Source organism: Lampetra fluviatilis, chromosome 20 (assembly GCF_964198595.1).
Source record: "Lampetra fluviatilis chromosome 20, kcLamFluv1.1, whole genome shotgun sequence".
NCBI lineage: Eukaryota > Metazoa > Chordata > Hyperoartia > Petromyzontiformes > Petromyzontidae > Lampetra > Lampetra fluviatilis.
The window spans coordinates 7,565,124-7,589,636 of NC_136294.1; the positions used below are offsets into that span (position 1 = coordinate 7,565,124).

The 24,513-nt window shown below is 40.3% G+C and overlaps 1 protein-coding gene across 1 annotated transcript in view; it reads right to left on the reverse strand.

Annotated features, from left to right (window-relative positions):
* FBXW2 (F-box and WD repeat domain containing 2) overlaps window positions 1-24,513 on the reverse strand; it is a 130,576-nt gene that overhangs the window by 36,081 nt on the left and 69,982 nt on the right. Inside the window, exon 5 of the mRNA XM_078865527.1 lies at window positions 10,213-10,346. Coding sequence (XP_078721653.1) covers window positions 10,213-10,346 — 134 coding nt within the window. The remainder of the gene's footprint in view (window positions 1-10,212; window positions 10,347-24,513) is intronic.

The window sequence follows — 24,513 nt, forward strand, 5'->3', positions numbered from 1 at the left end:
CCGCATGTGGTAAAGACTGATTCAGGCAACACAACCACGAGTGTTGGTGCCTGCGGGTTCAGCGTGACCGAGTATAGGGAGAAACACGAGGCCCATGTCCACAGGGCGTGTGGAGATGGGAGAGGATGGTGTACACATACGATCAGGACTACTGTAAAACATGCCAGGATAAGAACTGAACAACCCAAGGTGTTGAAGACCGTGTGTTGAATCCGGATTCTCAACATCGGCTGCATAATAATGTGTTAGTCTTAATTGGACAATATCGTGTGCTCTTCATCCAGATCTGAACACCACTGTGGAATGGGAGAAAGCCTCTTCCACCATCAGAATCAACCACATTATCTCTGGGTTTTCAAGCCCATTTAAACAGTTTCAGGTGCCATGTGGTCCGCTGTGCCAAAATCAAACATTCCTGGGGTATCTGGGGCAACCAACTGTGCTACTACAGTGATGTGCCACAGGAAGCTACACACATGCTGAATACTGCTGACTCAGCAGAGGACACTAAATGGTTCAAGACAATTACTGTATTTTAGTATATTGGACCGTATCTTGTTGGTCTTGTCCACATTCAATCGCTACATATAGGGCAATCGTAATGGTATCCATTTAGAGGGAACAGTGTATATTCTGGCCATGTTGAGGAGTAGGAGTGAGGGCCACCATGTGATGATGCCTTCTTCTTTCATAACATTTATGAAGGGCATCTATTAGACATTCAGTGTGTGATACTGTCACACAAACGCATGGTTTACAAGTGTGGTGATCTGGGAGGCCACCTTCCATAAAATGCAATATGCTATTGTAAGTATTCATGTACAAATAATTAAAGAAGATATTTGCATACCTATCAACCTAAGAAGATTCACTGTTTGGCCATGCTCCTTATGTTTTGTGCTTCCAAACCTGCTGGGGCTATGAGGTAACCGGTAGTTAGCAGTGTAGAAAGAGATTATTGAATCCATATGTTTAGAGTGCTGAGTGTGTTATACCCTCATATAAAACAGTTTTCTCAGCTGAAAATAACTACCCTGGCCAGCCTCGTAAAAAAGTCTCCATCCTGCTGACAATGCAATTTGCCAATCATTATGCCTCATCTAATAGCCTTTCAATAAACAGGGAATGAGGTGGCAGGATTACCACTTGGGGTTGCAATAGGAGTGGTGTGTGCATTGTGTTGTTGTTGTATTGTTCTATTGGTAATATGGACAAGGTTGTTGTATAGTTGTAGTATTAGTAGTATTGTGTGCTCGGTGGTCACGGAAATGGCTCGTAAAATAAAATATTTAGCAAGCACTGCTGAGATTCGGTTAAAACTGTGAGGTTGTTTTTCACCTAGGTGAAAGGTTTGTCTGAAAGAGCACATTTCATAGTTTCAGCCGTCTTCTCGAACAGAAGAAACACTTTCATAAAACATACCAAAGTGTGCCCAATGCAGTTACGTCTGACTCAAAGGACAACAATGTTGGAGAGCAAAATATACAAGTCTGCACCACAGCTCAACGTAGATGCATAATGTAGGCTATTTAAGAGGATGTTACGATAATCTACAATGACAGCCTTAGCTTGTCAAATATGATCTCAAAGACTCCTCGAAGAATAGAAGTCAGAAAACTTCTACAAATATACATACAAAACATGCGCGATTCTATTATTTATGACTTGGATTAAAGAAGTAGTTAAGGCCAGAAAAATTGGCATGTTTATATTATATTTTTCCACTTTTTTCCCGAGTGTTGTTTTGCAAAATGCTAAAGCTGCCCTGTACTCTTCATTACCTACTGTCATCACCCAGAAATGTCTGTCCGTTCCGCGTGTGACGTCACTCCACATGAGGCCCACCTCCCCGCGTGACGTCACTCCACGAGGCCCCCCCCCCGCGTGACGTCGCTCCACATGAGGCCCACCCCCCCCCCGCGTGACGTCACTCCCACATGAGGCCCACCCCCCCCCGCGTGACGTCACTCCACATGAGGCCCACCCCCCTCATTAATATTCATGAGTGGGTGGATTTTTACACTAACGCAGAGGAAGGTCGAACTGAATAAAATTATTTATTACACAAAGTCGCTACAAATATGACGTTTCTTTACAGAAAGTGACGGTAAAAAAGAAACCTACGCAGCAGTGCTATTTCCGTGCGTGACGTCAGTGCAGAAGAGTCCCCCCCCCTTCATTAATATTCATGCACCACGTGGAAATTTACACTAACGCACAAGGTCGCGCACTCCACATGCTGCACCCCTCCCCAATAACCATTAGCGGGTGACGTCACTCCACATGGAGCAACTCCCCCCCCCCCCCCCCTCATTAATAATCATGAGCTGAACAATTTTTCTTTTGAATATTTCAGATTTACTGCAATATACACCCGGCCTTTGGACGGGTAAAAAGGCTAGTCCTTAATACTCAAGGTGTTCAATGCCTATCCATCCTTATTATATAATGTAGATAGCTCCATGCCTTCCCGAATGGCCTGTAAGCTGAAAGACTGACTTGTGTTTTTAAGCAAGTATCAGAATCTTTATTTATCCTGGAGGAATCCTATGAGCTATCAAGCTCGTTTTCACAGATGTCCAGTAAGTAAACGTACCAGTTTCTGTTTTAAATAGCAGTGGATTACAATTAAAATAATACATAATTATTAAAATTACCACAACTTTCAGGGGCTCACAATGTATCATAGGTCTCCTTGTCCATGGCTGATTAATGGTAATCTCCAACTGATAGCCATTCTCTGGCAAGCACAAGAATAGCTATTAAATAGATGCAGCATGTGCAGTGGATTATAACACGTTAAGAGGAGTTTTACTGAATAATAATACAGCAGAAAGAGAAACACGTGATCTCCCACACATGCATTTCTGCTTTTCCTTGCACTCGTTTGCTTGTACAACATTTGCTCGCTCTTTTGCATGCATGTATGGTCTCCTGAATAGGGCAGTGCAGCCTATTACAGGCTGTTGGTTCAAGTGCTTGTTCGCGAACACCTATTAAGGCTGGCACGGCACAAATGGGTGTTGTGACCAGCATCACCTCCAGCTGCTGATGTTTACAAATTATAAGATATTTGCTTAAAGCATAGTCGACTGAGTGGAGGCCCACGATCGGTTCAGACTGATGCTAGCCATTGCCAGCGATAAAATTCAGGTCGCTAGGTACATAGCGCAGTGCACAAACCACGATGTTGCCGCTTGTGAATGCAGTCTTTAACACACACACTTGCTCGCTCGCATACATACTTACTTATATACGCAATAATTCGCACACACATACCCAGTCTCAGGCTGTACCTATGCTCTTGATTTCTGTGCTTCTGTTGGAGAAAATTCTGATTATGGCAATGATAATATTGATGATGAATGATTATGATGATGTATCATTCAGTAAAGGTTATTATGTATAATTAGACCTGTCAGTACAAACACTATACATCATGTTCATTCAGTACTCCATGGGTGCCTGACGGCATGCATTTTGATGCACACATATTTTGGACATTTACCAAATTTTGTATGCTGCTTGTAATATGGGATGCTATTCTACATTATAAAATGTGTATAAGCATTGACTTAATAACTGAATGCATATGGTCGATTTAAAAACATTTGGAAGTATTATTGCAAAAATCTAATTTACATCCGAAAAAACGTTAACTGATAAATTGGGTATATTTAAAAACGGTGAGAACACTTCATGAATTGGAGACACAAAGTGCACATTTTGAATTATATGCATCAACAGATTAGCAATTAATAAAAATTGAGGGCTTTGCTAAAGCCAATTATATATTATACAAATATTGTGATTTTATTCAGTGCATCTAAAGTTATCCTGTAAGGAAAACATAAATAAACAAGCAAATAGATAAGGAATAAACATTGAACAAATTACAGATGGCCTACATGCAACACAGTCTTACATATACAATCAATAAGCTCCCATCACCTCCACCAGGCGGCATGTCTGCGGGTATGATAGTAGCTCTACATCACTCCAAAACGGATCAGAAGTGCACTACATTCCATCCGTAAATGCCACATTTGGCATCAAAACACAACCATCTACAACCAGAGCTCTGTTGCTGCCCATATAGCCATCTCAGCTTCTGAGCCAAGGCAGCATATGCAAGTTTCCAAGTTGTGTTCAACTGGGAGCCCTAATGGTACACATGTGACGCAATGTTCTTTTTTACGGGTTTCGATATATCACTCTGGCTGAGTCGCAAAGTATATGCAATGAGTGGATATGTGCCAAGGCGACAGCTGCAATATTGCAAAGTTATTCCACTGATAGTGCTCAACACATGTTGCTCGAGTTAAATGTTTCCGTGTGGACAAAGCTTAAGACCACACAGTTGACGAAAAGTTTTTTTTCTGTGGTCATCTCACTGATGTACACCGAGCACGTTCCGTTCAAGTGTGTTCGCGGCTGTGTACGTGGGGAATTCAGAAGAACAAGTATGGTGCGGTATGTTGGCTTACTTGCCTGGCGTGTTTGTGCAAAAGTGCACACCTAGCAGAGGTCGCAACCGGGTACCCGATACCCATACCCTACCCGATACCCGGCTACCCATACCCGGCCGGGTACGGGTATCCGTTTGCGACCCTGGTGCGGCCGGGTACGGGTAGACCGTGAGTCACTGGTGAGTGACTGTTTGTCACTCATTTCCCAACATCTTGTCTCTTCTCACAATTCAAGTTCCTAGAATCAACCCACCCGCGCCTGCAACATGGCTTCATCCCAGAGGTCGCAATCAGGTACCCGATACCCGTACCCTACCCGATACCCGGCTACGGGTACCCGTTTGCGACCCTGGTGCGGCCGGGTACGGGTAAGGAATAAAAACCCATTTGCGACCTCTGACACCTAGGTCAATGCTTGCGACACAGCCTGCCGTGCACACATCGCCACATATGCCCTGCACGTTTTGATAGACGGTGCCGAGTCGTTGCACTCGCTCTATTCCCAAACGCTTCCCAAGGAATCGTGGAATGCGTTTGCGTGCATGCATGTGTAGATTTTCGCTGGGGGCTGTTACGGTGAGAAACCCTGACAGCTGTCACAATGGCAAACGGGTTATTTCCCTAGAGTAAGCGCAAGGACACAGGAGGAGAAGAGGAAGCAAGAAGAAAAAGATTAGATTAAACCCCGGGAGAAAAACTGTGAAGCAAAATTTACAATAAAAGTTCTATACCAGCCATGACTAGGGCAATACAAGAATGTTTTACTTGAGAAATGATATTTCATATACTTCATGACTTCTTATGAATAGATAATTTGCCAGAGAGGCAATATGTATTTTTTTTTTATAAAAGTCACTTTTGATTATGTGAACATTAATTCATATTTAAAAGGGCCTATCAGATAATATGGATTCACAAGATATAGCTCAATATTACAATAATTCCATGGGAAGTGAGAAAACTTAGTTCTTTAAAAGTAAATGCATTTTAAACAAGGGTACACCCGCTATTGTGGACTGAAGCACAAGTGGCTTAAATGTCCTCGGCCTATAAGTATGTGTGCATGCATGCTGAACTTCTTTTGTGCTGTACATAGCCAACCGTGCTAATTGGGGGTGCTTTTGAAGAGTAACTACCAACGTTGTTTTTACATTGTCAATCAGTGAGAATCACTGTCCTCGGGACAAACATAACTATCCAACACTTTTGCAAAGAAAGCACCTTAAAAATGCGATAAAAAAAAATTGAAGATCAAGGTGCGGGCAGCACACCACAATGTAGTAGGCGGCTCTCTTATTTTTCAGTCATTTCATTTCTTAATTACAACCAGTTTTGAACCACATATGATTAATCAATTGACTTCATGGATTGTACCCATTAGATGAAAAATGCAGGCTTTGGTTGATTAAGAAACTTGCCAAAGGTATTAACCCATGTGGTTTAAGAGAGGTGACAACGCATATGGGTCAACGGGTTTATTTTTTTATATTCATTTATATATAAAATACACCATTCGGGTGTATATTCATTTATTTCCTTTAAAAATCGTCAAAATCCTACACAGCTACGGAGCAACGGTGTTCTGCTTCTGCCCGGCTAGTGCAGTTAAAGTGAAGGGTCTGAGGTAACCACGTGACGAGATTCACTTTTCCAGTTTGTGTTTTGGTGAACTCTTGCCTGCAATGGTAGTTAATGCTATGGATAATACAACAAGATTACAAAGGTAAAGCTGCAGCCATGAAATTGTTTGCTCATGCCATTGTTGGTGGAAGGGTCTCGGACATGGCAAGTTCGAGAGAGGCCCTTTGGAGGGTGTGTGGCCTACTCTTTCACGCTGGCATGACATCTCGGAAGAGATGTCGGACATTCGCACGTGACCTGCAATCAACTAACTGTGGTGTACCAATTTATACTGCCAAGTGGGCATGGGCTGGGAGATGGAAGAAACTTTCCCACTGTTTCAGGTTCCGCGCCAGGAGATTAAATCAGACCGGCAACCTCTGAATTGTAACCTGGGTATGATAACCATTAGGCGTTTGCAGCATCCCATGGGGAATGTATGCTAATTAGTAACCGATTGGGCCGATGTGAGCACCGGCACCGATTAAGAAAAAAGCAATGTAACGCAGGGAGATGGCCGAATATGCAGAAATATTCTTTCCGTAGCACAGAACCACTGAGAAACACAAAGCTCTCATTTGCCTGTGCCTGACAATAATTATGCATAAATCAGTCCAACAAACATGCCCATTGTCAGATCCAAAGAGAGAATAAAATGTTTTGATTGAAACCTACCCTGACAAGTCCATCACCAAGCACAAAGCATGCTTTCTTTCAAATGGCAATTCTTTTGGATTCGATTTCCAGCATGTTACGTACACCTAAAGATATTCAACTGAGCGTAATACCTTGTCTTCTTATTGCCTCTGCTGAGCCAAATTCATCAGTTAATTTGTATGATGTGTGTAGAACATTAATGTCACACAAGACGAGCTTTGTCCTCTTGATTTTTCAATTATATTGGAGCATATTAGATTCATTTATGTGTGGGTTTTTATTTATTTTTTACTTGATTTTGTACGTTTTTTTCCAGTATAAAATGGTTTAATGTAAATAAAGAAGAAATTTACACCATGTTCCTGCTGAGGTACGATTGTAATAGCAAAGCCAGATGTTGTACACGAAAATAGCACAACTTAGCAAACTGCAACATATGGCAGGATAAATTATTCATGGCACAAGTAGAAGTTTTTAAGTGCAAGAAAATTATTTACAGGGTGCTAAGAAAGCAGACCTGACTTTGGTACTGTAAATAGTAGTTCACTGCCAAGCAAGGAGAGATGGTGGTTCATAACCAAGCGCACACATGCCCAAGCGGCAATGTTACAAACAGCACTATCTCTATTCTTTGGGTCTTTCGGTAAAGCCACGTAGATATAAAAATTATAAAAAAAATCTAAATATCATGACGTTTCGATCGCAACACAAGCAATCGCCACCAGGTGAAAAAGTATAGCGGGAGAGCTGCTGAGGCAGGATGTTATATAGGTTTGAGATGAGTGTAGCCCAAGGGTAAGTGGGCGGGGCTAGAGAGATGGAATTTGCGTGTAAATGTAAGATCGGAGAGCTGAGCTACCTCCACGACTACGAAGCTGTGGAGGTGGCCATTGTATTGTGAGAGATTAGCATGTCAATCTGTTAATGTAAGATTAGCATGTCAATGTAAGAGAACCACCGCAATGGTGGCTGTGTTAGTGAGACATTTAGCCTGTTAAAAAACCGAGAGTCACCGCCACATCGAGGGAAAGAAGCAGCGGTGGCTGTGTTAGTGAGAAAGACCCAAAGAATATGAATTCCTGCAGTCACGAAAGCTTTAAGTCAAGCACTATCTCTCTTCCCTCCAATCTCAAATATTATACTTGCTTAAATCACAAATACATTCGAAATATAGAATTCAACAAGCTGATCTTTCAGGAAAAATATCCTCACCTCTCTTTATCCAATATCTCTAGAGTCCTAAATATTTTTGGAAAAGTCGCATATGCATTGGGGATTATTCATTGGGTTTGCGTATTTAAACAGAATGTTTATTAATGTGCATCGCTTCTTGGACTACGCTAGAAATAAACAGTATCCTTTACATGCCCTCAGCTGCTTTCACAGGTAAATGGTTTTCCACTCACCAATTTCTATTATCGGAGAGCCCATTAGATAACATCCAACCAAAGAAATTTACAGGATCCAGCCAACATAAGCAACCAATTTGCCGGATCCGTTTTCTTTCCCCTCCTCAATTCCAACAAACAGCCGTATCTGAGTGTCACACTCTTTGCATTAGCAGGCTTGATAAAAAGAGAAATGGCTTTTCTTCAATGCACCTGTCCCTACCTTTAAGCGCTTCCTGACATGCATTAACCCTCCTTCCTGCAATTCTCTCAACTGGGAATGAGATTAAAATTGGGTAAGGTTTGAAACAGTTTACCCCAGAACAATCATGTCTGTGGCTGAGCACACAGCTCGCTTCGTCTCTCTAGCCAAACTTTGAGACATGTTTTTTTTTAATTATAAATAGTCCTGTGAGTGGCTAGTGCATCACAACAACCTCTCAACAAATCTGGTTCAATTCCAAACAAGGAAGCACATTTTAACAGAACCCAGGGAGTCAACTTGACCCTTGATGAACTCAAGTTTATTCAATGGGACAATTCCATCACGAATGCCCTGTTAACAAGAATATCTAGTTACTCGTTCAAGTTCATTTATTAGGTATAGCCCTGTGAGCCATTCGGCTCTTGAATCGGGTGCAACCACAACAAACAACAAACAAAAACATGAACAAGAAAACATCTTAAAGTGAATATGTGACTAAGTGCAAACAGAAAATCCAAGAAAAGACTGCAAAATAATGCAGAAAAAACACCGTACACCAACGCCGTGTGCAAACATCCCAGTGGGATGTGGATACAATGGAGTTGCCAGTAGAAGCTTGCGATGCAAGCACTGGGTCAGTGGTTCCTATCCTGCAGCCCACAGACCACTGATGATCCACCAAGGCCATGGGAGGTGGTCTGTCGAACTGTTGTAGACACTAAAGTTGTGAAGTAGTTTTATATTTAAAATAGTTTTATATTGAAAACAATTTATTGGTGCATGGTCTGTAAAAAAATGTTTGAGGGTTTAAAGTGGCCAGAAAGGTTTGGAACCACTGTACTAGGGCCACTGAACATGTTCCATCTCAAACCCATCTTGTCTCTGTCATCCACTGGGAGTTTACCTGACTGATACACATTCCAAACTTAAATGTTTGAACACCCCAATACATGACTTTGTATTTGAGTGATTGATGTCTTGAGCATCACAGACATAAATGTACCTCTCAAAAGCTTTTATTTTAGAACAACAGTATTTTAAAAAACATGTTTTTGAATTGTTATATTAATTTTTCTAATAATAGTGATTAGAGATAAAATGTTACTGCTGATGAATTTAAACTAGAATGACAACATTAATAGTGTTGTAGTGATAAATTATCTCTGCCGTAAGGTTTCTTACGAGCATCCCGATCTTTATTTGATTTTTAAAAAATACATTAATTTTGCATATTTATGTATTCCCAAATATAGGAATGCAGCAAATTGTATCCTAAAAGGCAAAGTTAAAGCTTGAAAACTATTGAAAAATGGAAATTATGAAGCTTAAGGGGGGCAAATTATCATTGAAGGACGACCTTAAAATATGGAAATCAGTTGTGTGCCTTTAAGCATTAAAAGTGCTGATTTGTCAACAGCAAACTGGCACATCTGAAAGTGACGAATACATTTGACACACTCGATTATCGTAACATGAGTCTATTACTAATTGAATATCACAATCATCTTAGGTCAGTCTATATTTGTATGCCTCAAGTGAATTGGGTGAATTATCTGCCTCGGTGGCAGTGATTAGAAAGCTCTACTTCAAATACAGGTGGAGGTCAATTCTGCCCATCATTTTTCCGAGGAGGTCAATTCTGCCCATCATTTTTTCATCACTTTGTGGGAAGACGAAAGCATTCATCTTACTGATATGCCTCCAAACATGGGAATATGAAATATCAACTATTTGCTCAGTGTTGCCCAATATAGATGAGCCGGGAGCTGCTGACTTTTCACTGCGAGAATACAGAAAGGGGCTTTCTTCACCGATGGCAGGCTAAACGGTAGCGACGCACAGCGTCGGGACCCAGCTCCCTCACCATTGTTACCTTGGTGACCCACTCCGAGTGTCCGGTGAGCGTGTTGAGACAGGCGGCGGACGAGAGCGACCAGATCTTGACGGCGAAGTCGGCCGAGCCGCTCACCAAGATGTCCAGCTCATCTCGGTAATCCACGCTGAACACTGCGTACGGAACAACCGCGGCACACAAGCGAAAACACAGCGAGCGAGCTTTAGAAAATTAGATAGAGATTTAAGTTTCCTTCGTGCCTTTACTCCCAATTACATGCATCGAATAACTGTGCAAATTTTAAATTATTTGTAACAATTGGGAGTTGGTGTCCAAATTATTGTAACAATTGGGAGTGGGTGTCCATGCAAGCTGGGGTTGGGTGGCTTAGCTACATAGAAACAATCTGGGTACTTTATTATGTCAAGAGGCTAGAGCTTGGATGTTTAGAATATGCTTTATTGCTAAAATCCATTTGTATGAGTAAGTTATTGGTCAAGAGTGCATTACCCGTTCCACCCATCACCCTTGATAAAATCCCTAAACATTGAGTAAGCATCTTTGAAAGGTGGCAATACACACTCTGGAGCAAAGGAAATAAAGAATAAACACAGCATGTTCTGGGTTCAAGGGCAGTATGTTTCACAGTTCTCACTTTGTCCCAATGAGCAGAAAAGTAATTTGCTGGTCCAGTATAGTACGTGTTGAGGGTGATCAATTTCGAAGGTCAGTTTAACATGCATCTAGGAATGTTTTGTAATGTTAACCCTTTGCGAGGACTTAAAAGACATCAATTTGAATATGGAGAAAATGACCAAAGTAATATACGTGACTAGCTTTACTACCCGGCTTCGCCCGGGACTTGGATTCACCACGCCCGGCTGCCTTTGTCCCCCCAGTGGCGATGTTCACACACCACACCAGTTACTCGTTTGAGGCTGAGTCGACCAAGGGGAGGCCTAGGACCGGTTCAAATAATTGTCACCGGTGGTGGCCGTGAGCGGGAATCGAACTCGGGTCGCCGGGTTTGTAGCGCAGCGTGCTAACCACGACACTACCGCTCCCCCCACACACACACGAGCGCGCGCGTCCATAGGTACACATACACGCGCTTGCTGCAGACACACACAACTTTCAGGGTGAGTACGGCAGTAAACGACTGAAATTATAAAGCATCAATGCTGCGCGAAGAACGCCTTAGACCTGCAACACATTTGTATTTCACTTTACCCGCTGAGGGTTGGGGGGAGGTGACATGAGCAGGCACACTCCGTTACACTTCCGCATACGGGTCACATGACAGATGTGACGTCACAGCTCACTTGCTGTGCAAAATATATGCATTATTGCGCCCCCCCCCCCCAAAAAAAAATATACAAAAGTCTATTTTTATAATTTTTGCATGGTGTACAGTCTGTAAAGTACCCACATGGCAAATTTCAAGTTTTTTGCATGTTGGGAAGTATACTAAACATTTTGAAGAGATACACATTCACAAATTTCCCTTTTATATATATAGATTGTATCTATCCGTGAGATTTAAGACCCCAAGAACATATACTGGTGCAACCAAATGTAATAACATGTTATCAATTATTTTGCCTCACCAACTGTATTGAAGGACAATATATGAAAGTGTTTCATCGTGATCATATTAGCACCAGCTGTAATTATTGAACTCCTGCATGAAGGCCTCTCTGCCATAATACATCTCAGGCTCTCAGGCGTGTTACCAGTCTCACTCTCGTCAATCGGCAATCTTCTCTTCTAGCGATGTGTCCTTTGCAAGTCTATTTTTTATGCAGTAATCATGCTAAGTTGAGTTTCTTCTTTGATCCATGTATTCTATTTCAGTCCCTCAGTATAAATCCCAGCATGCATATCTCCAAGGTGATAATCCATCACCAAGGCTATGCACAATGACATAACAAGATATTTTCCAGTATGTTAAATTGTAGAAATGAGTGTTTATTGCATGTGTAATAATAGCCATAGAGGGTTCACGTGGGGATTGGCTTGCCGGTCCTGCTTGTAGCCAATAAGGGTTGAGATAGGGACCATGGCCCAGGCGTGATCACGACAGGTCATCAGGAGTGATTGGCCTAGCCATTCGGGGCCCCAGCTAATGGGGAGCCGGATGAGGGGCGTGGTCCCGGGATTGACAGGGAACCATCGAGAATGGTCGAAGCTGTCCATGAACGATTGGCTGGGGGGACCACGTGACGAAGGTATTAAGAGAGAGTGAGGAAGAACGATCGGGAGCAGACTGAAACTGACAAGAGCAGGGTCACGCGCGGACGGGGCTCTGGGTGCCACGTGCGCGGTGGGGACTTGGTGCGAAGTCTGTCCTCTCTCCGTTGTCTGCCAGCAATGGAGAGTGAGTGAGCAAAGTGTATTGTGGAGTGGAAATAAAAGGACTGATCCCGAAGCCGTCTCAAGAAAGATTATTACACATGCATAAGACAACTGCAGCACTTGCTTAAAGATATAATCACGAGCTTTTTTTGTAGACCATAGCCTGAAGACCACATGCAGTCTCCAGAGAACTCTTATAATTCACTGACAAGCCCATGATAAAAAAAAAATCTAATGAAATGTTTGTTTATGGAATTGGTGTATGTACTAACAATGCCACAATTCGTCAGTTTACAATTAATAATTTGAAGACACAAAGTTACTTTAACCAAGTTACATCACAGCTACATATGCATACAAAAAATACTATTTCGCTCCAAAGCCAATTAAAAAATAAAAACTGTGGCTTCTAGATTAATGGACGGGCAACCATTTTTGAAAACATATAGGGAAAATTTGTATTCAATATTATCCACAAATCCTAAGCAATATATGCACAATGTGTTTATCGCATGTAAATGTATGCGGAGTATGAAGTGATCAATTCCTGTGCCACAGCATGTCAGGACATCCGAGTAGAGCGCACATTATCACAAAAAAACATGTGAACATTCTAGAAATTAATGATTACACATTTTCCAAAACTCATTTAAATTATTGTAGATATTAGAGCGGTGTAAAAATATGTAAAACCAATCAGGTTGATTATGAACATTAACATTTTATACATTTTATTAGCACGGTTGGCTACACAGTGCGAAAGAAGTTCAACATACATATGTATAAATTTCGATTTAAAGCTTTCGTGACTGCAGGGATTCATCTTCTTGGTTCTTTCGGTAAAGTCACGTAGAATGGAAATAATAAAATAATAAAAATAAAACATAATAAAATAATTCTCACGATGTTTCGGCCACAACGCAAGCAGCCGTCCTCAGGTGAAGAACAGGGCTGTCGAGAAGACAGTCTGAAGTCTGAACATACATACATATGTATAGTTATTTTAAAAGGTCCTACACAGTGTTTATTTATTTAATGTTGCCAGTCTATCAGTCTAATGGCCTAGAGAAGTTTTCTTCATTGTGAGGCCCGCGGGCCACTGGCGGCCTCTGACAATACAAAAATGTGAAAACACCCCTTGCAGTCGGTGTGGTGGCCCCCCTCACACCGATATCTTATTGGCAAAAGTAGCATCCCTCTGAAAGTTTGTGAAGAACACTGGCTTAGTGACCTTTTTATTTTTGTATCCATTGCTAACATAATATATGACATGCAACCCAACAGTTAGACAGCTTTTGATACACTATATTTCTCTATTGAAGTCATTGCTGTAGATACCTCTAGTGTGGCGAGGTATAGAACAGAACATACTGATGTTACTACTGCCTCCTGCCCCAATCCATTTTGGTCCCAAGCCATTATACCAAATTTGAGCTCTCATAACTATGTACTTCTGAATCAAGCTCAAACACAAAATGTTTTGTGTGTTGGTGGCTTGATTGGCCTCTGTGAATACCTCTAAGGGTGTACCTTTGTCCCTCGTCTAAGTAGTGCTTGCACAGTGAAGCTGGGCTCAATGGTGCCAACTTAGTATGTGGCATGTTATGTTGTAGCCAAGGAAATGGCTGAAAACATGGATACAGTGTATTTTTGTATCCACGGTATACAAACATTAAGTTGTTTTAGCAATCTTTCTAATGTATTTACAGTATTCAGTACAAGCAAAGCCTATGCACGATTTTAAACCTATGCACGATTTTGATGTAAAGCTCTCGTGACTGCAGGGATTCATATTCTTGGTTCTTTCGGTAAAGTCACGTTGTTAAACTTATACACGATGTTAAACCTATGCAGAGAATGCACTCTACTCTCACATCAGTTAGGCACCTTCACAATCAAGGACTGATAACTCCAAACTTATCAGTTGAATTCTTAGAAAATGTGCCATTGTAAAATTGTTCCCACGTGCAAAGATATGCAAAATTTGGTCAAATTATTAAGCAGCCTCTCCTTAAAAATCTTCAGTTAGGCTTTGCTGGGTAAATAAATTACATTGTTTTTAATATTACTCATTTCACCACACATGTCAATAAACAGGAGATTGAAAATGCATACAAGCATGTGATATTCATCCACAAGGGTATGGTAAGTCAATTATGTGCAATGTCCAGTAAAATAAATGAGAATACTACACTGGATTGCTGATAAGAAATTAGAAAAATGATCAAATGATTACACCTTTTAAAATTCTTGATTCAGTTTCCCAAATTGCAAATTCATCATGGTCTTGAGAATGATAGATTGTTATAGATAAATATTTTCTCATCCAGTCCATCAGTTTTGCATAACTTTTTACTTAAATTAACATCACTAAAGTCAACAGGAATGTGGACTTTCCCCCACTGACTTAGGGTTATAAACAGGAGATGAGAAAAACTGCTGCAAAGCTCATTTAAACAAGAACCACTCACTGACTTTTAATTTAACAAGTAAAGATCATTAGACATGTAATGAATGGCAGGTGAGTCCCCACACATGGACTCGAGAGCTCAACCTCTGGAATGTGAAGCCACACACACTGAACGCTGATGCGCACGGGGAAAAAACAAGCGAGGCGGCTTGCAATACAGCGCACAAGCGAGTCCAAGCATGCACGCAATCACGGGCACCTCAATGCACACATTAATCAGATGTGCTTTCATGAACAAGTGCCAGGATGCATATCAGCCTCACTGAGACCACTCGAGGGTGTTACAAACCAGCGGGAATTGTGACAAAATTGTTGCCTACATGTCATAGGCATACGAGCATTGCATTACGAATTAACATAATATGAAAAAATGTTGCTGTGCACTGCAGGCATTGTTACATGATAATAAATTACAGGGGCATGTACTTGCATATACCTCACCGATCCACACATGAACACATGGACTTAAACATGCAAGTGCAAATAAATATATTACACATTTTATGTCCACATATAGAATATATAAAACGTGCAAATCACAATCATTATAACAACGAACAGAAATTATTTTTAAGAAATTGGTATTCATAAAGAAAGCTGCAATATGGGCTGAAGATAAATATTCACCTTTATAAGCACTAATAATTTTAAATTATAGTTGTCGAAGAAAGATGGGGCATAGCAGCAAGTGCAGTGCTAAGTGTACTGCGATATGAGGTCTATTCTCAGACTCTGCTAACTTTATTGTCAATTGATATCTCAACCTGTCCTTGGCACCCCCTTACCAACCCTAGTGCGGTAAAGTATGGTCAACAACCCCTATCACCGACACGTTTTGGGAAGGCCTTCACCCAACTGTGAATTGACAAAGGATTATACATTTTTCTTTATTTAAAAAAAATGGTAATCCTAAGCAAATAACAGCAAAGCATGTAATAGCAGCAAAGCATGTAACGTACGTGTACTATATAGAATGCGATAAAAGAGACTCCATGCAGGCAACGACTGAGGCTAAATAACGCACGGTAAATGAGGGCGATGTTAGACACCAATGTGAATTGACGTGCACTGTAGGTTGCTTTGTAGGCAGAGCACATCCACTACGCCTGCAAACACAACCATCAACAGCACATAAATCCCAGCGCCAACAACAAATCCCACAACTCATTCCCGCATGACAGCATGCGTTGTTTTGGAATTCTGTTCTTTGAATTAAACAAAATTATTTAAGGAAAACACAATTCTTTCGTTTTATAAAGCTGCTCCATAAAATAATCATTTGTGCTGCCTTCTACCCACACGGATTTTCTTTTCAATGCTGTTTTATTAATGTGGCAGCATTATGGTGCCACATTATGCATTTTCACCAGGATTGTAGACATATGTGCTTTGCATATTTGATGGCATTTTCTATGCAGTGGAAAGACCTCACCAACAGTTAATGCATACAAAATAATGCTTTCTTTTCCATGCTCTGATTTACTGAAGGGTGGGGGTGAAAGGAGTACACACACAGTATTCCTGCCAGCATGTGTTAACATGTGTGAACTTTCTCCATTATAATTCTAAAAATACCCTAGTCAAACATCTTAACCAAGACCTTGTTTAAATAAATTGAGCTTCAGTGAGGTTATCCAAAGTGAATAAATGATTGCTCTGAGGTGGGTGTTCGCAAGCAAACAGGTCATATATCCTAGAGCTGCAACTATCGACTACTGAAATAATCAACTAATATCTTAACTATTGCTTTGATTAGTAAAATAAAAAAAATTATGATTACATAATATACAAATCATGAAACCAGACCGAAGGAAGTGATGATGTCATCATTCTTCATCACGTTTCCTGTGTTTACAGGGCGCCAATTTAAAACCGAGGACGACTGAACGATTAAAACCAAATCCAGAATTAGTTTTAAAGAAATATATCCAGAAAAAAATTGATTGAAAGAATTATTTTTTTCCATGTAAGCAATAGAACGTTACTTGATCATTATCAATATTATACATACTGCTATGCAATTATTACATTTCTATTAAGTTCTATGTTGGCACAGTTGCAGAAATTTGATTATTATTTGTTTCTTTCGGTTAAGTCACGTCTAAAGATAAAATAATAAATTAAATTAAATAATAGAATACGACGTTTCGATTGCAACACAAGCAATCATCATCAGGTATAATGAAATAGCGACATAAAATCTAACCAGAAAACTATAGACAGACATATTAGCAGACAGATATCACCAAGATACATAGCGAGAGCAACACAGGTAACAGAGAGGGGTGATCGTCTCTGTGTGGTGGCCTTAAATAGACAGAGGGGGGGGGCGGAGGCAGAGAGAGGGAGGAGAGTCAGAGAAAAAAATAGCATATCAATGAGTGGTCAACAGACGTGGTGCTGCGAATGCGATGGCACGGCAAGCAAGCCTGAAAATCAGGAGAAGGACACACTAAAATTAAATAACCTAGTAAAATATCGAAATGTAATGTAATACAACACAGAGGGTCGGTCAACACACAATTAACGCATAGCCTGGTTGATTACGTATTTCAAAGATTGCTAAGTTAGAATTTAAGTGTGAACAATCTAAAGAGAGGACACAGGCAGAGAAAACAAGTCGCCAGAGAGAGAGAAAAAAGATAAGCTTAAAACTTCCCCGTAGAAGTGGTTCAATCTTAATTTTAGAACTTTCGTGACTGCAGGAATTATTATTTGTTTCTTTCGGTTAAGTCACGTCTAAAGATAAAATAATAAATTAAATTAAATAATAGAATACGACGTTTCGATTGCAACACAAGCAATCATCATCAGGTATAATGAAATAGCGACATAAAATCTAACCAGAAAACTATAGACAGACATATTAGCAGACAGATATCACCAAGATACATAGCGAGAGCAACACAGGTAACAGAGAGGGGTGATCGTCTCTGTGTGGTGGCCTTAAATAGACAGAGGGGGGGGCGGAGGCAGAGAGAGGGAGGAGGGTTAGAGAAAAAATTTGCATATCAATGAGTGGTCAACAGACGTGGTGCTGCGAATGCGATGGCACGGCAAGCAAGCCTGAAAATCAGGAAAAGGACACACTAAAATTAAATAACCTAGTAAAATATCGAAATGTAATGTAATACAACACAGAGGGTCGGTCAACACACAATTGTCTGTCTATTTAAGGCCACCACACAGAGACGATCACCCCTCTCTGTTACCTGTGTTGCTCTCGCTATGTATCTTGGTGATATCTGTCTGCTAATATGTCTGTCTATAGTTTTCTGGTTAGATTTTATGTCGCTATTTCATTATACCTGATGATGATTGCTTGTGTTGCAATCGAAACGTCGTATTCTATTATTTAATTTAATTTATTATTTTATCTTTAGACGTGACTTAACCGAAAGAAACAAATAATAATTCCTGCAGTCACGAAAGTTCTAAAATTAAGATTGAACCACTTCTACGGGGAAGTTTTAAGCTTATCTTTTTTCTCTCTCTCTGGCGACTTGTTTTCTCTGCCTGTGTCCTCTCTTTAGATTGTTCACACTTAAATTCTAACTTAGCAATCTTTGAAATACGTAATCAACCAGGCTATGCGTTAATTGTGTGTTGACCGACCCTCTGTGTTGTATTACATTACATTTCGATATTTTACTAGGTTATTTAATTTTAGTGTGTCCTTCTCCTGATTTTCAGGCTTGCTTGCCGTGCCATCGCATTCGCAGCACCACGTCTGTTGACCACTCATTGATATGCTAATTTTTTCTCTAACCCTCCTCCCTCTCTCTGCCTCCGCCCCCCCCTCTGTCTATTTAAGGCCACCACACAGAGACGATCACCCCTCTCTGTTACCTGTGCTGCTCTCGCTATGTATCTTGGTGATATCTGTCTGCTAATATGTCTGTCTATAGTTTTCTGGTTAGATTTTATGTCGCTATTTCATTATACCTGATGATTGCTTGTGTTGCAATCGAAACGTCGTATTCTATTATTTAATTTAATTTATTATTTTATCTTTAGACGTGACTTAACCGAAAGAAACAAATAATAATTCCTGCAGTCACGAAAGTTCTAAAATTAAGATTGAACCACTTCTACGGGGAAGTTTTAAGCTTATCTTTTTTTCTCTCTCTCTGGCGACTTGTTTTCTCTGCCTGTGTCCTCTCTTTAGATTGTTCACACTTAAATTCTAACTTAGCAATCTTTGAAATACGTAATCAACCAGGCTATGCGTTAATTGTGTGTTGACCGACCCTCTGTGTTGTATTACATTACATTTCGATATTTTACTAGGTTATTTAATTTTAGTGTGTCCTTCTCCTGATTTTCAGGCTTGCTTGCCGTGCCATCGCATTCGCAGCACCACGTCTGTTGACCACTCATTGATATGCTAATTTTCTCTCTAACCCTCCTCCCTCTCTCTGCCTCCGCCCCCCCCTCTGTCTATTTAAGGCCACCACACAGAGACGATCACCCCTCTCTGTTACCTGTGTTGCTCTCGCTATGTATCTTGGTGATATCTGTCTGCTAATATGTCTGTCTATAGTTTTCTGGTTAGATTTTATGTCGCTATTTCATTATACCTGATGATGATTGCTTGTGTTGCAATCGAAACGTCGTATTCTATTATTTAATTTAATTTATTATTTTATCTTTAGACGTGACTTAACCGAAAGAAACAAATAATAATTCCTGCAGTCACGAAAGTTCTAAAATTAAGATTGAACCACTTCTACGGGGAAGTTTTAAGCTTATCTTTTTTCTCTCTCTCTGGCGACTTGTTTTCTCTGCCTGTGTCCTCTCTTTAGATTGTTCACACTTAAATTCTAACTTAGCAATCTTTGAAATACGTAATCAACCAGGCTATGCGTTAATTGTGTGTTGACCGACCCTCTGTGTTGTATTACATTACATTTCGATATTTTACTAGGTTATTTAATTTTAGTGTGTCCTTCTCCTGATTTTCAGGCTTGCTTGCCGTGCCATCGCATTCGCAGCACCACGTCTGTTGACCACTCATTGATATGCTAATTTTTTCTCTAACCCTCCTCCCTCTCTCTGCCTCCGCCCCCCCCCCTCTGTCTATTTAAGGCCACCACACAGAGACGATCACCCCTCTCTGTTACCTGTGTTGCTCTCGCTATGTATCTTGGTGATATCTGTCTGCTAATATGTATGTCTATAGTTTTCTGGTTAGATTTTATGTCGCTATTTCATTATACCTGATGATGATTGCTTGTGTTGCAATCGAAACGTCGTATTCTATTATTTAATTTAATTTATTATTTTATCTTTAGACGTGACTTAACCGAAAGAAACAAATAATAATTCCTGCAGTCACGAAAGTTCTAAAATTAAGATAGAAATTTGATTGGCTGCCATTTCGATTTAAAGCTTTCGTGACTGCAGGGATTCATCTTCTTGGTTCTTTCGGTAAAGTCACGTAGAAGGGAAATAATAAAATAATAAAAATAACTAAACATAATAAAATAATTCTCACGACATTTCGGCCACAACGCAAGCAGCCGTCCTCAGGTGAAGAACAGGTCTGTCGGAAAGACAGCGTCTGAATGACAGATCTGTTCTTCACCTGAGGACGGCTGCTTGCGTTGTGGCCGAAACGTCGTGAGAATTATTTTATTATGTTTTATTTTTATTATTTCCCTTCTACGTGACTTTACCGAAAGAACCAAGAAGATGGCTGCCATTGTTCACATTTCCTCGAATTTTGTTTGTATCCCCTTCCTCGTGCGAATGATTAACAAAGAGGGGCACAATCTTTGCTCCCACTATGTAGTGACATTGTGTGATGCTCGGCAAGATTGTGAATTCAACAGTGAATTGCTATGCCAGGTACAATGAGCGCTGCTCCACTTACCCATAACTCAATCAGCGACACCCATAATGCCAGGAAACACGCTGCAACACTCATCTAGCATAACAATTCAGCATTAATTAAAATTGTTCACAGTGCCTGCTGCAGATCCTTCAACAGCTATACTTGAAAATGTGTACTTATTCAAAATGTTGTACTTTTTTCAACAGTGCAAGATCAATTAACAATGACTAAACCTGCTTAGAGTGTATGTGTTGTCCCATTGGAATCTCCTAGCCAAAATGTTCTGTTACATGCACCTTCGTGTGTGCCAAATGGGCCTTTAATTCTCCCATTTAATGGAATCAAGAGCAAGGACGAGCTTAATGAGAGAGGTAATAATGCCTGCCCTGAGACACACTCATGCCACCCATCGGAATTTACAATGATGACTTCACAAAGTCATACACATAAAGTGATACACTCCCTAAGACACGTGGTACATGGTCAGATAAACGAGCAGAAAGAAATGTAAAAAAGCTAAATAAATTATTGGTTAAAGTAAATATTTCGATTTAAAGCTTTCGTGACTGCAGGGATTCATCTTCTTGGTTCTTTCGGTAAAGTCACGTAGAAGGGAAATAATAAAATAATAAAAATAAAACATAATAAAATAATTCTCACGATGTTTCAGCCACAACGCAAGCAGCCGTCCTCAGACGCTGTCTTTCCGACAGACCTGTTCTTCACCTGAGGACGGCTGCTTGCGTTGTGGCCGAAACGTCGTGAGAATTGCATTTAATTATGTTTTATTTTTATTATTTTATTATTTCCCTTCTACGTGACTTTACCGAAAGAACCAAGAAGATAAAGTAAATATGTTTAAACAGTGACAGTTGTACAATTCCATTGTGTGAACAAAACGTTTAACATGTGCTTGTAATTAATCGTTTCCCATGCATCATTTAATTGTTTAAAATATGTCAGATTTTTAAGCAGGAGATGTTGCTATTTTGCATTGTGATTTTTATTATTGAGAGTGGTAAGGCAGTCTTATTTACTATGAGCCAAAACAAAATGTGTTGTTACCCATAATTCAAGCATATTTTAATTACTGTATTAAGCAACACTTGCAAGTATGCCTATTAAATCAATTCTGGAGTCAAAAGACCCCCCCCTCCCCCGTTTTATATGCCAAGGCTGTCGGTACAGTTTCAGAAATGTTAATTCATCCCAGAGCACTAAATCCAACAGATGTGCAGGGAGGCTGACATAGCAAAGGAAAGTGTGTTTTATGATGTACGGCAGAGTGCACTAAATCAGTTTCTTCAGCCACGCTGCTTGAATTTTATCCAACACGTGTGTACCTTGTGTTGCAAAACAAAGCCGTTCCGTTTCTATGTACTCTTCGTATATATACACACATATGAACTTTGGGAGCAGGCATGAATGTTTTGATGGTAGTGTGGCATTGCAGCCAATATTTTCACCATATATTGTACAAGAATGCTTGGCAGAAGTAGCTCTATAGCTGTGTTCTAAAGGAACAAATCATAAAATAGCTCTCTCGTAAATATGGCTTGGTACTGTGTTCCATAAAATGAGAGCTGTAGTTATAAAAAATATAAATATATAAGGTGCACGATGGTAAAAACTGTAGAACATTATTGGTATTGATGCAAGCCTGAAACATTTAAGGAAATATTAACTTTGTAAAATAAAATATGCTTCATTTTGGTTTTCAAGATGACAAACTGGGGGGGGGGGGGGGTTGAAGAGTTGATCCATTTGCGAATATAAAACCACCTAATCCCTGAACTCAATATACTGTTGTATTATCAAGCATGCTATACATTTGAACATGTCAAAATATACACCGGTTAATAGCAGCCTTATTAATTATTTAAGCACTGAATGTTTGTCCTTGAATTACATTGACATACTATACCCAATAAAACAATGCGTATTATATCCTCAGTACTGTGCCACAACACTGCATTATAATTCCTGTTCATGCCCTCGGTGTTGTGAAGCAAATGTGCATGCGAGGTAAATTGAAGGGCTACCACTGTTAATCATGTTGTTTTCAGCTATGGCATAATTCCCCGGAGCAAGGACATTTATTCCCAGCAGGCCAGTTTTCCCACTCCCAGGCAGTTCATAAATGCACAGCACAGGCAGCACAGATGAAGATTCAGTGTTTGCCTGCAAGCAAACATATTCTTAGGTTTTTTCGGTAAAGTCACGTAGGTAAAAACATTAAAAAGTAAAATAAAAATAAAAATCACGACGTTTCGGAGGCAACACAAGCTTCCGTCTTCAGGTGGTACCGTCACAGCCACGACAGCTGTATCAAGTAAATGAGAGATTGCAGGAGTTACCACTGCGTTTATATAATGGTTGGAGAAGGTGGTGGGGCAAGGGCCGCATACTTATTATTAATATGGTAAGGTGAGGTTTGTTATGCAGTCTATTCTTAGTCTCAAACCTCACCTTACCATATTAATAATAAGTATGCGACCCTTGCCCCACCACCTTCTCCAACCATTATATAAACGCAGTGGTAACTCCTGCAATCTCTCATTTACTTGATACAGCTGTCGTGGCTGTGACGGTACCACCTGAAGACGGAAGCTTGTGTTGCCTCCGAGACGTCGTGATTTTTATTTTTATTTTATTTTACTTTTTAATGTTTTTACCTACGTGACTTTACCGAAAAAACCTAAGAATATGAATCATTGCAGTCACGAAAGCTTCAAATCTAGGATGCAAGCAAACACATTTACAGGTTCCCACCATAATCATGGGAACTGGTATGTGGAGTATTGGTTGTGAAGAAAAGCTCAACCAATCACACAAAATATTGACCGAGTTCTCAGACATTTATGTGAACTGCCCATCAATATCAATGTTAGCAAATAACTACATTTCCAGGAATATAAATGAGAACGTAGCACCCTGCTGTTGCCGAAGACAGTTAGTTATCCCATTCTTGTGCAGTGGGCTATCGCGTTTATCATCAGCCATTTTATTCCAAAAACCAGAGCAGAAATGGCATTCCTGGAACATCGTGAACATAATCAACATCGCTGATGTTGCTGAAATGAAACTGACAGGGTTATTCCTGAAGACAAGGCAAGTGTTGGTCATAATTTGACCAAAGTAATTACATTATTGTATAAACGGCTCTTATAATACAAAACGGCTCACAAAATACAAAAGAAGAGTAAAACAGTAAACAAGAATGCATGATTCAAAAGCAAATTACAGCAATCCCTCGCCAACCGCAGATTCATGTACTGTATAGACGGTTTATTATTCGTATACCAATTTACCAACTGCGAACTGGAAATTTGAGTACCCACGGGTAAGCACGGGTTCACAACACCAATTTACAAATTTCGCGGGGCCGTGGTTCTCCTCTGTGCCACAGCACCATCTGTGGCCACCTGTGGTGCTGCATCGCTTATCAGCTGTCTGTCCGTGTTGTTATATCGCAGCGCATAGACCGCGTTGCATCACAACCACATTCACACCATGGGAACCTAGGCTCTAGTCTCACTAGGCTCTAAGGAAAGCTGTCTCGGGTGTGGACCAATCAACTTCAAGGACAGTGCACATTATCAGAGTTATGTCTTTTGTTTGTATTATGACTGCAGGTATTGCGGTCTATGCAAACATAACTCCTTGTAAAAAGGTGTCA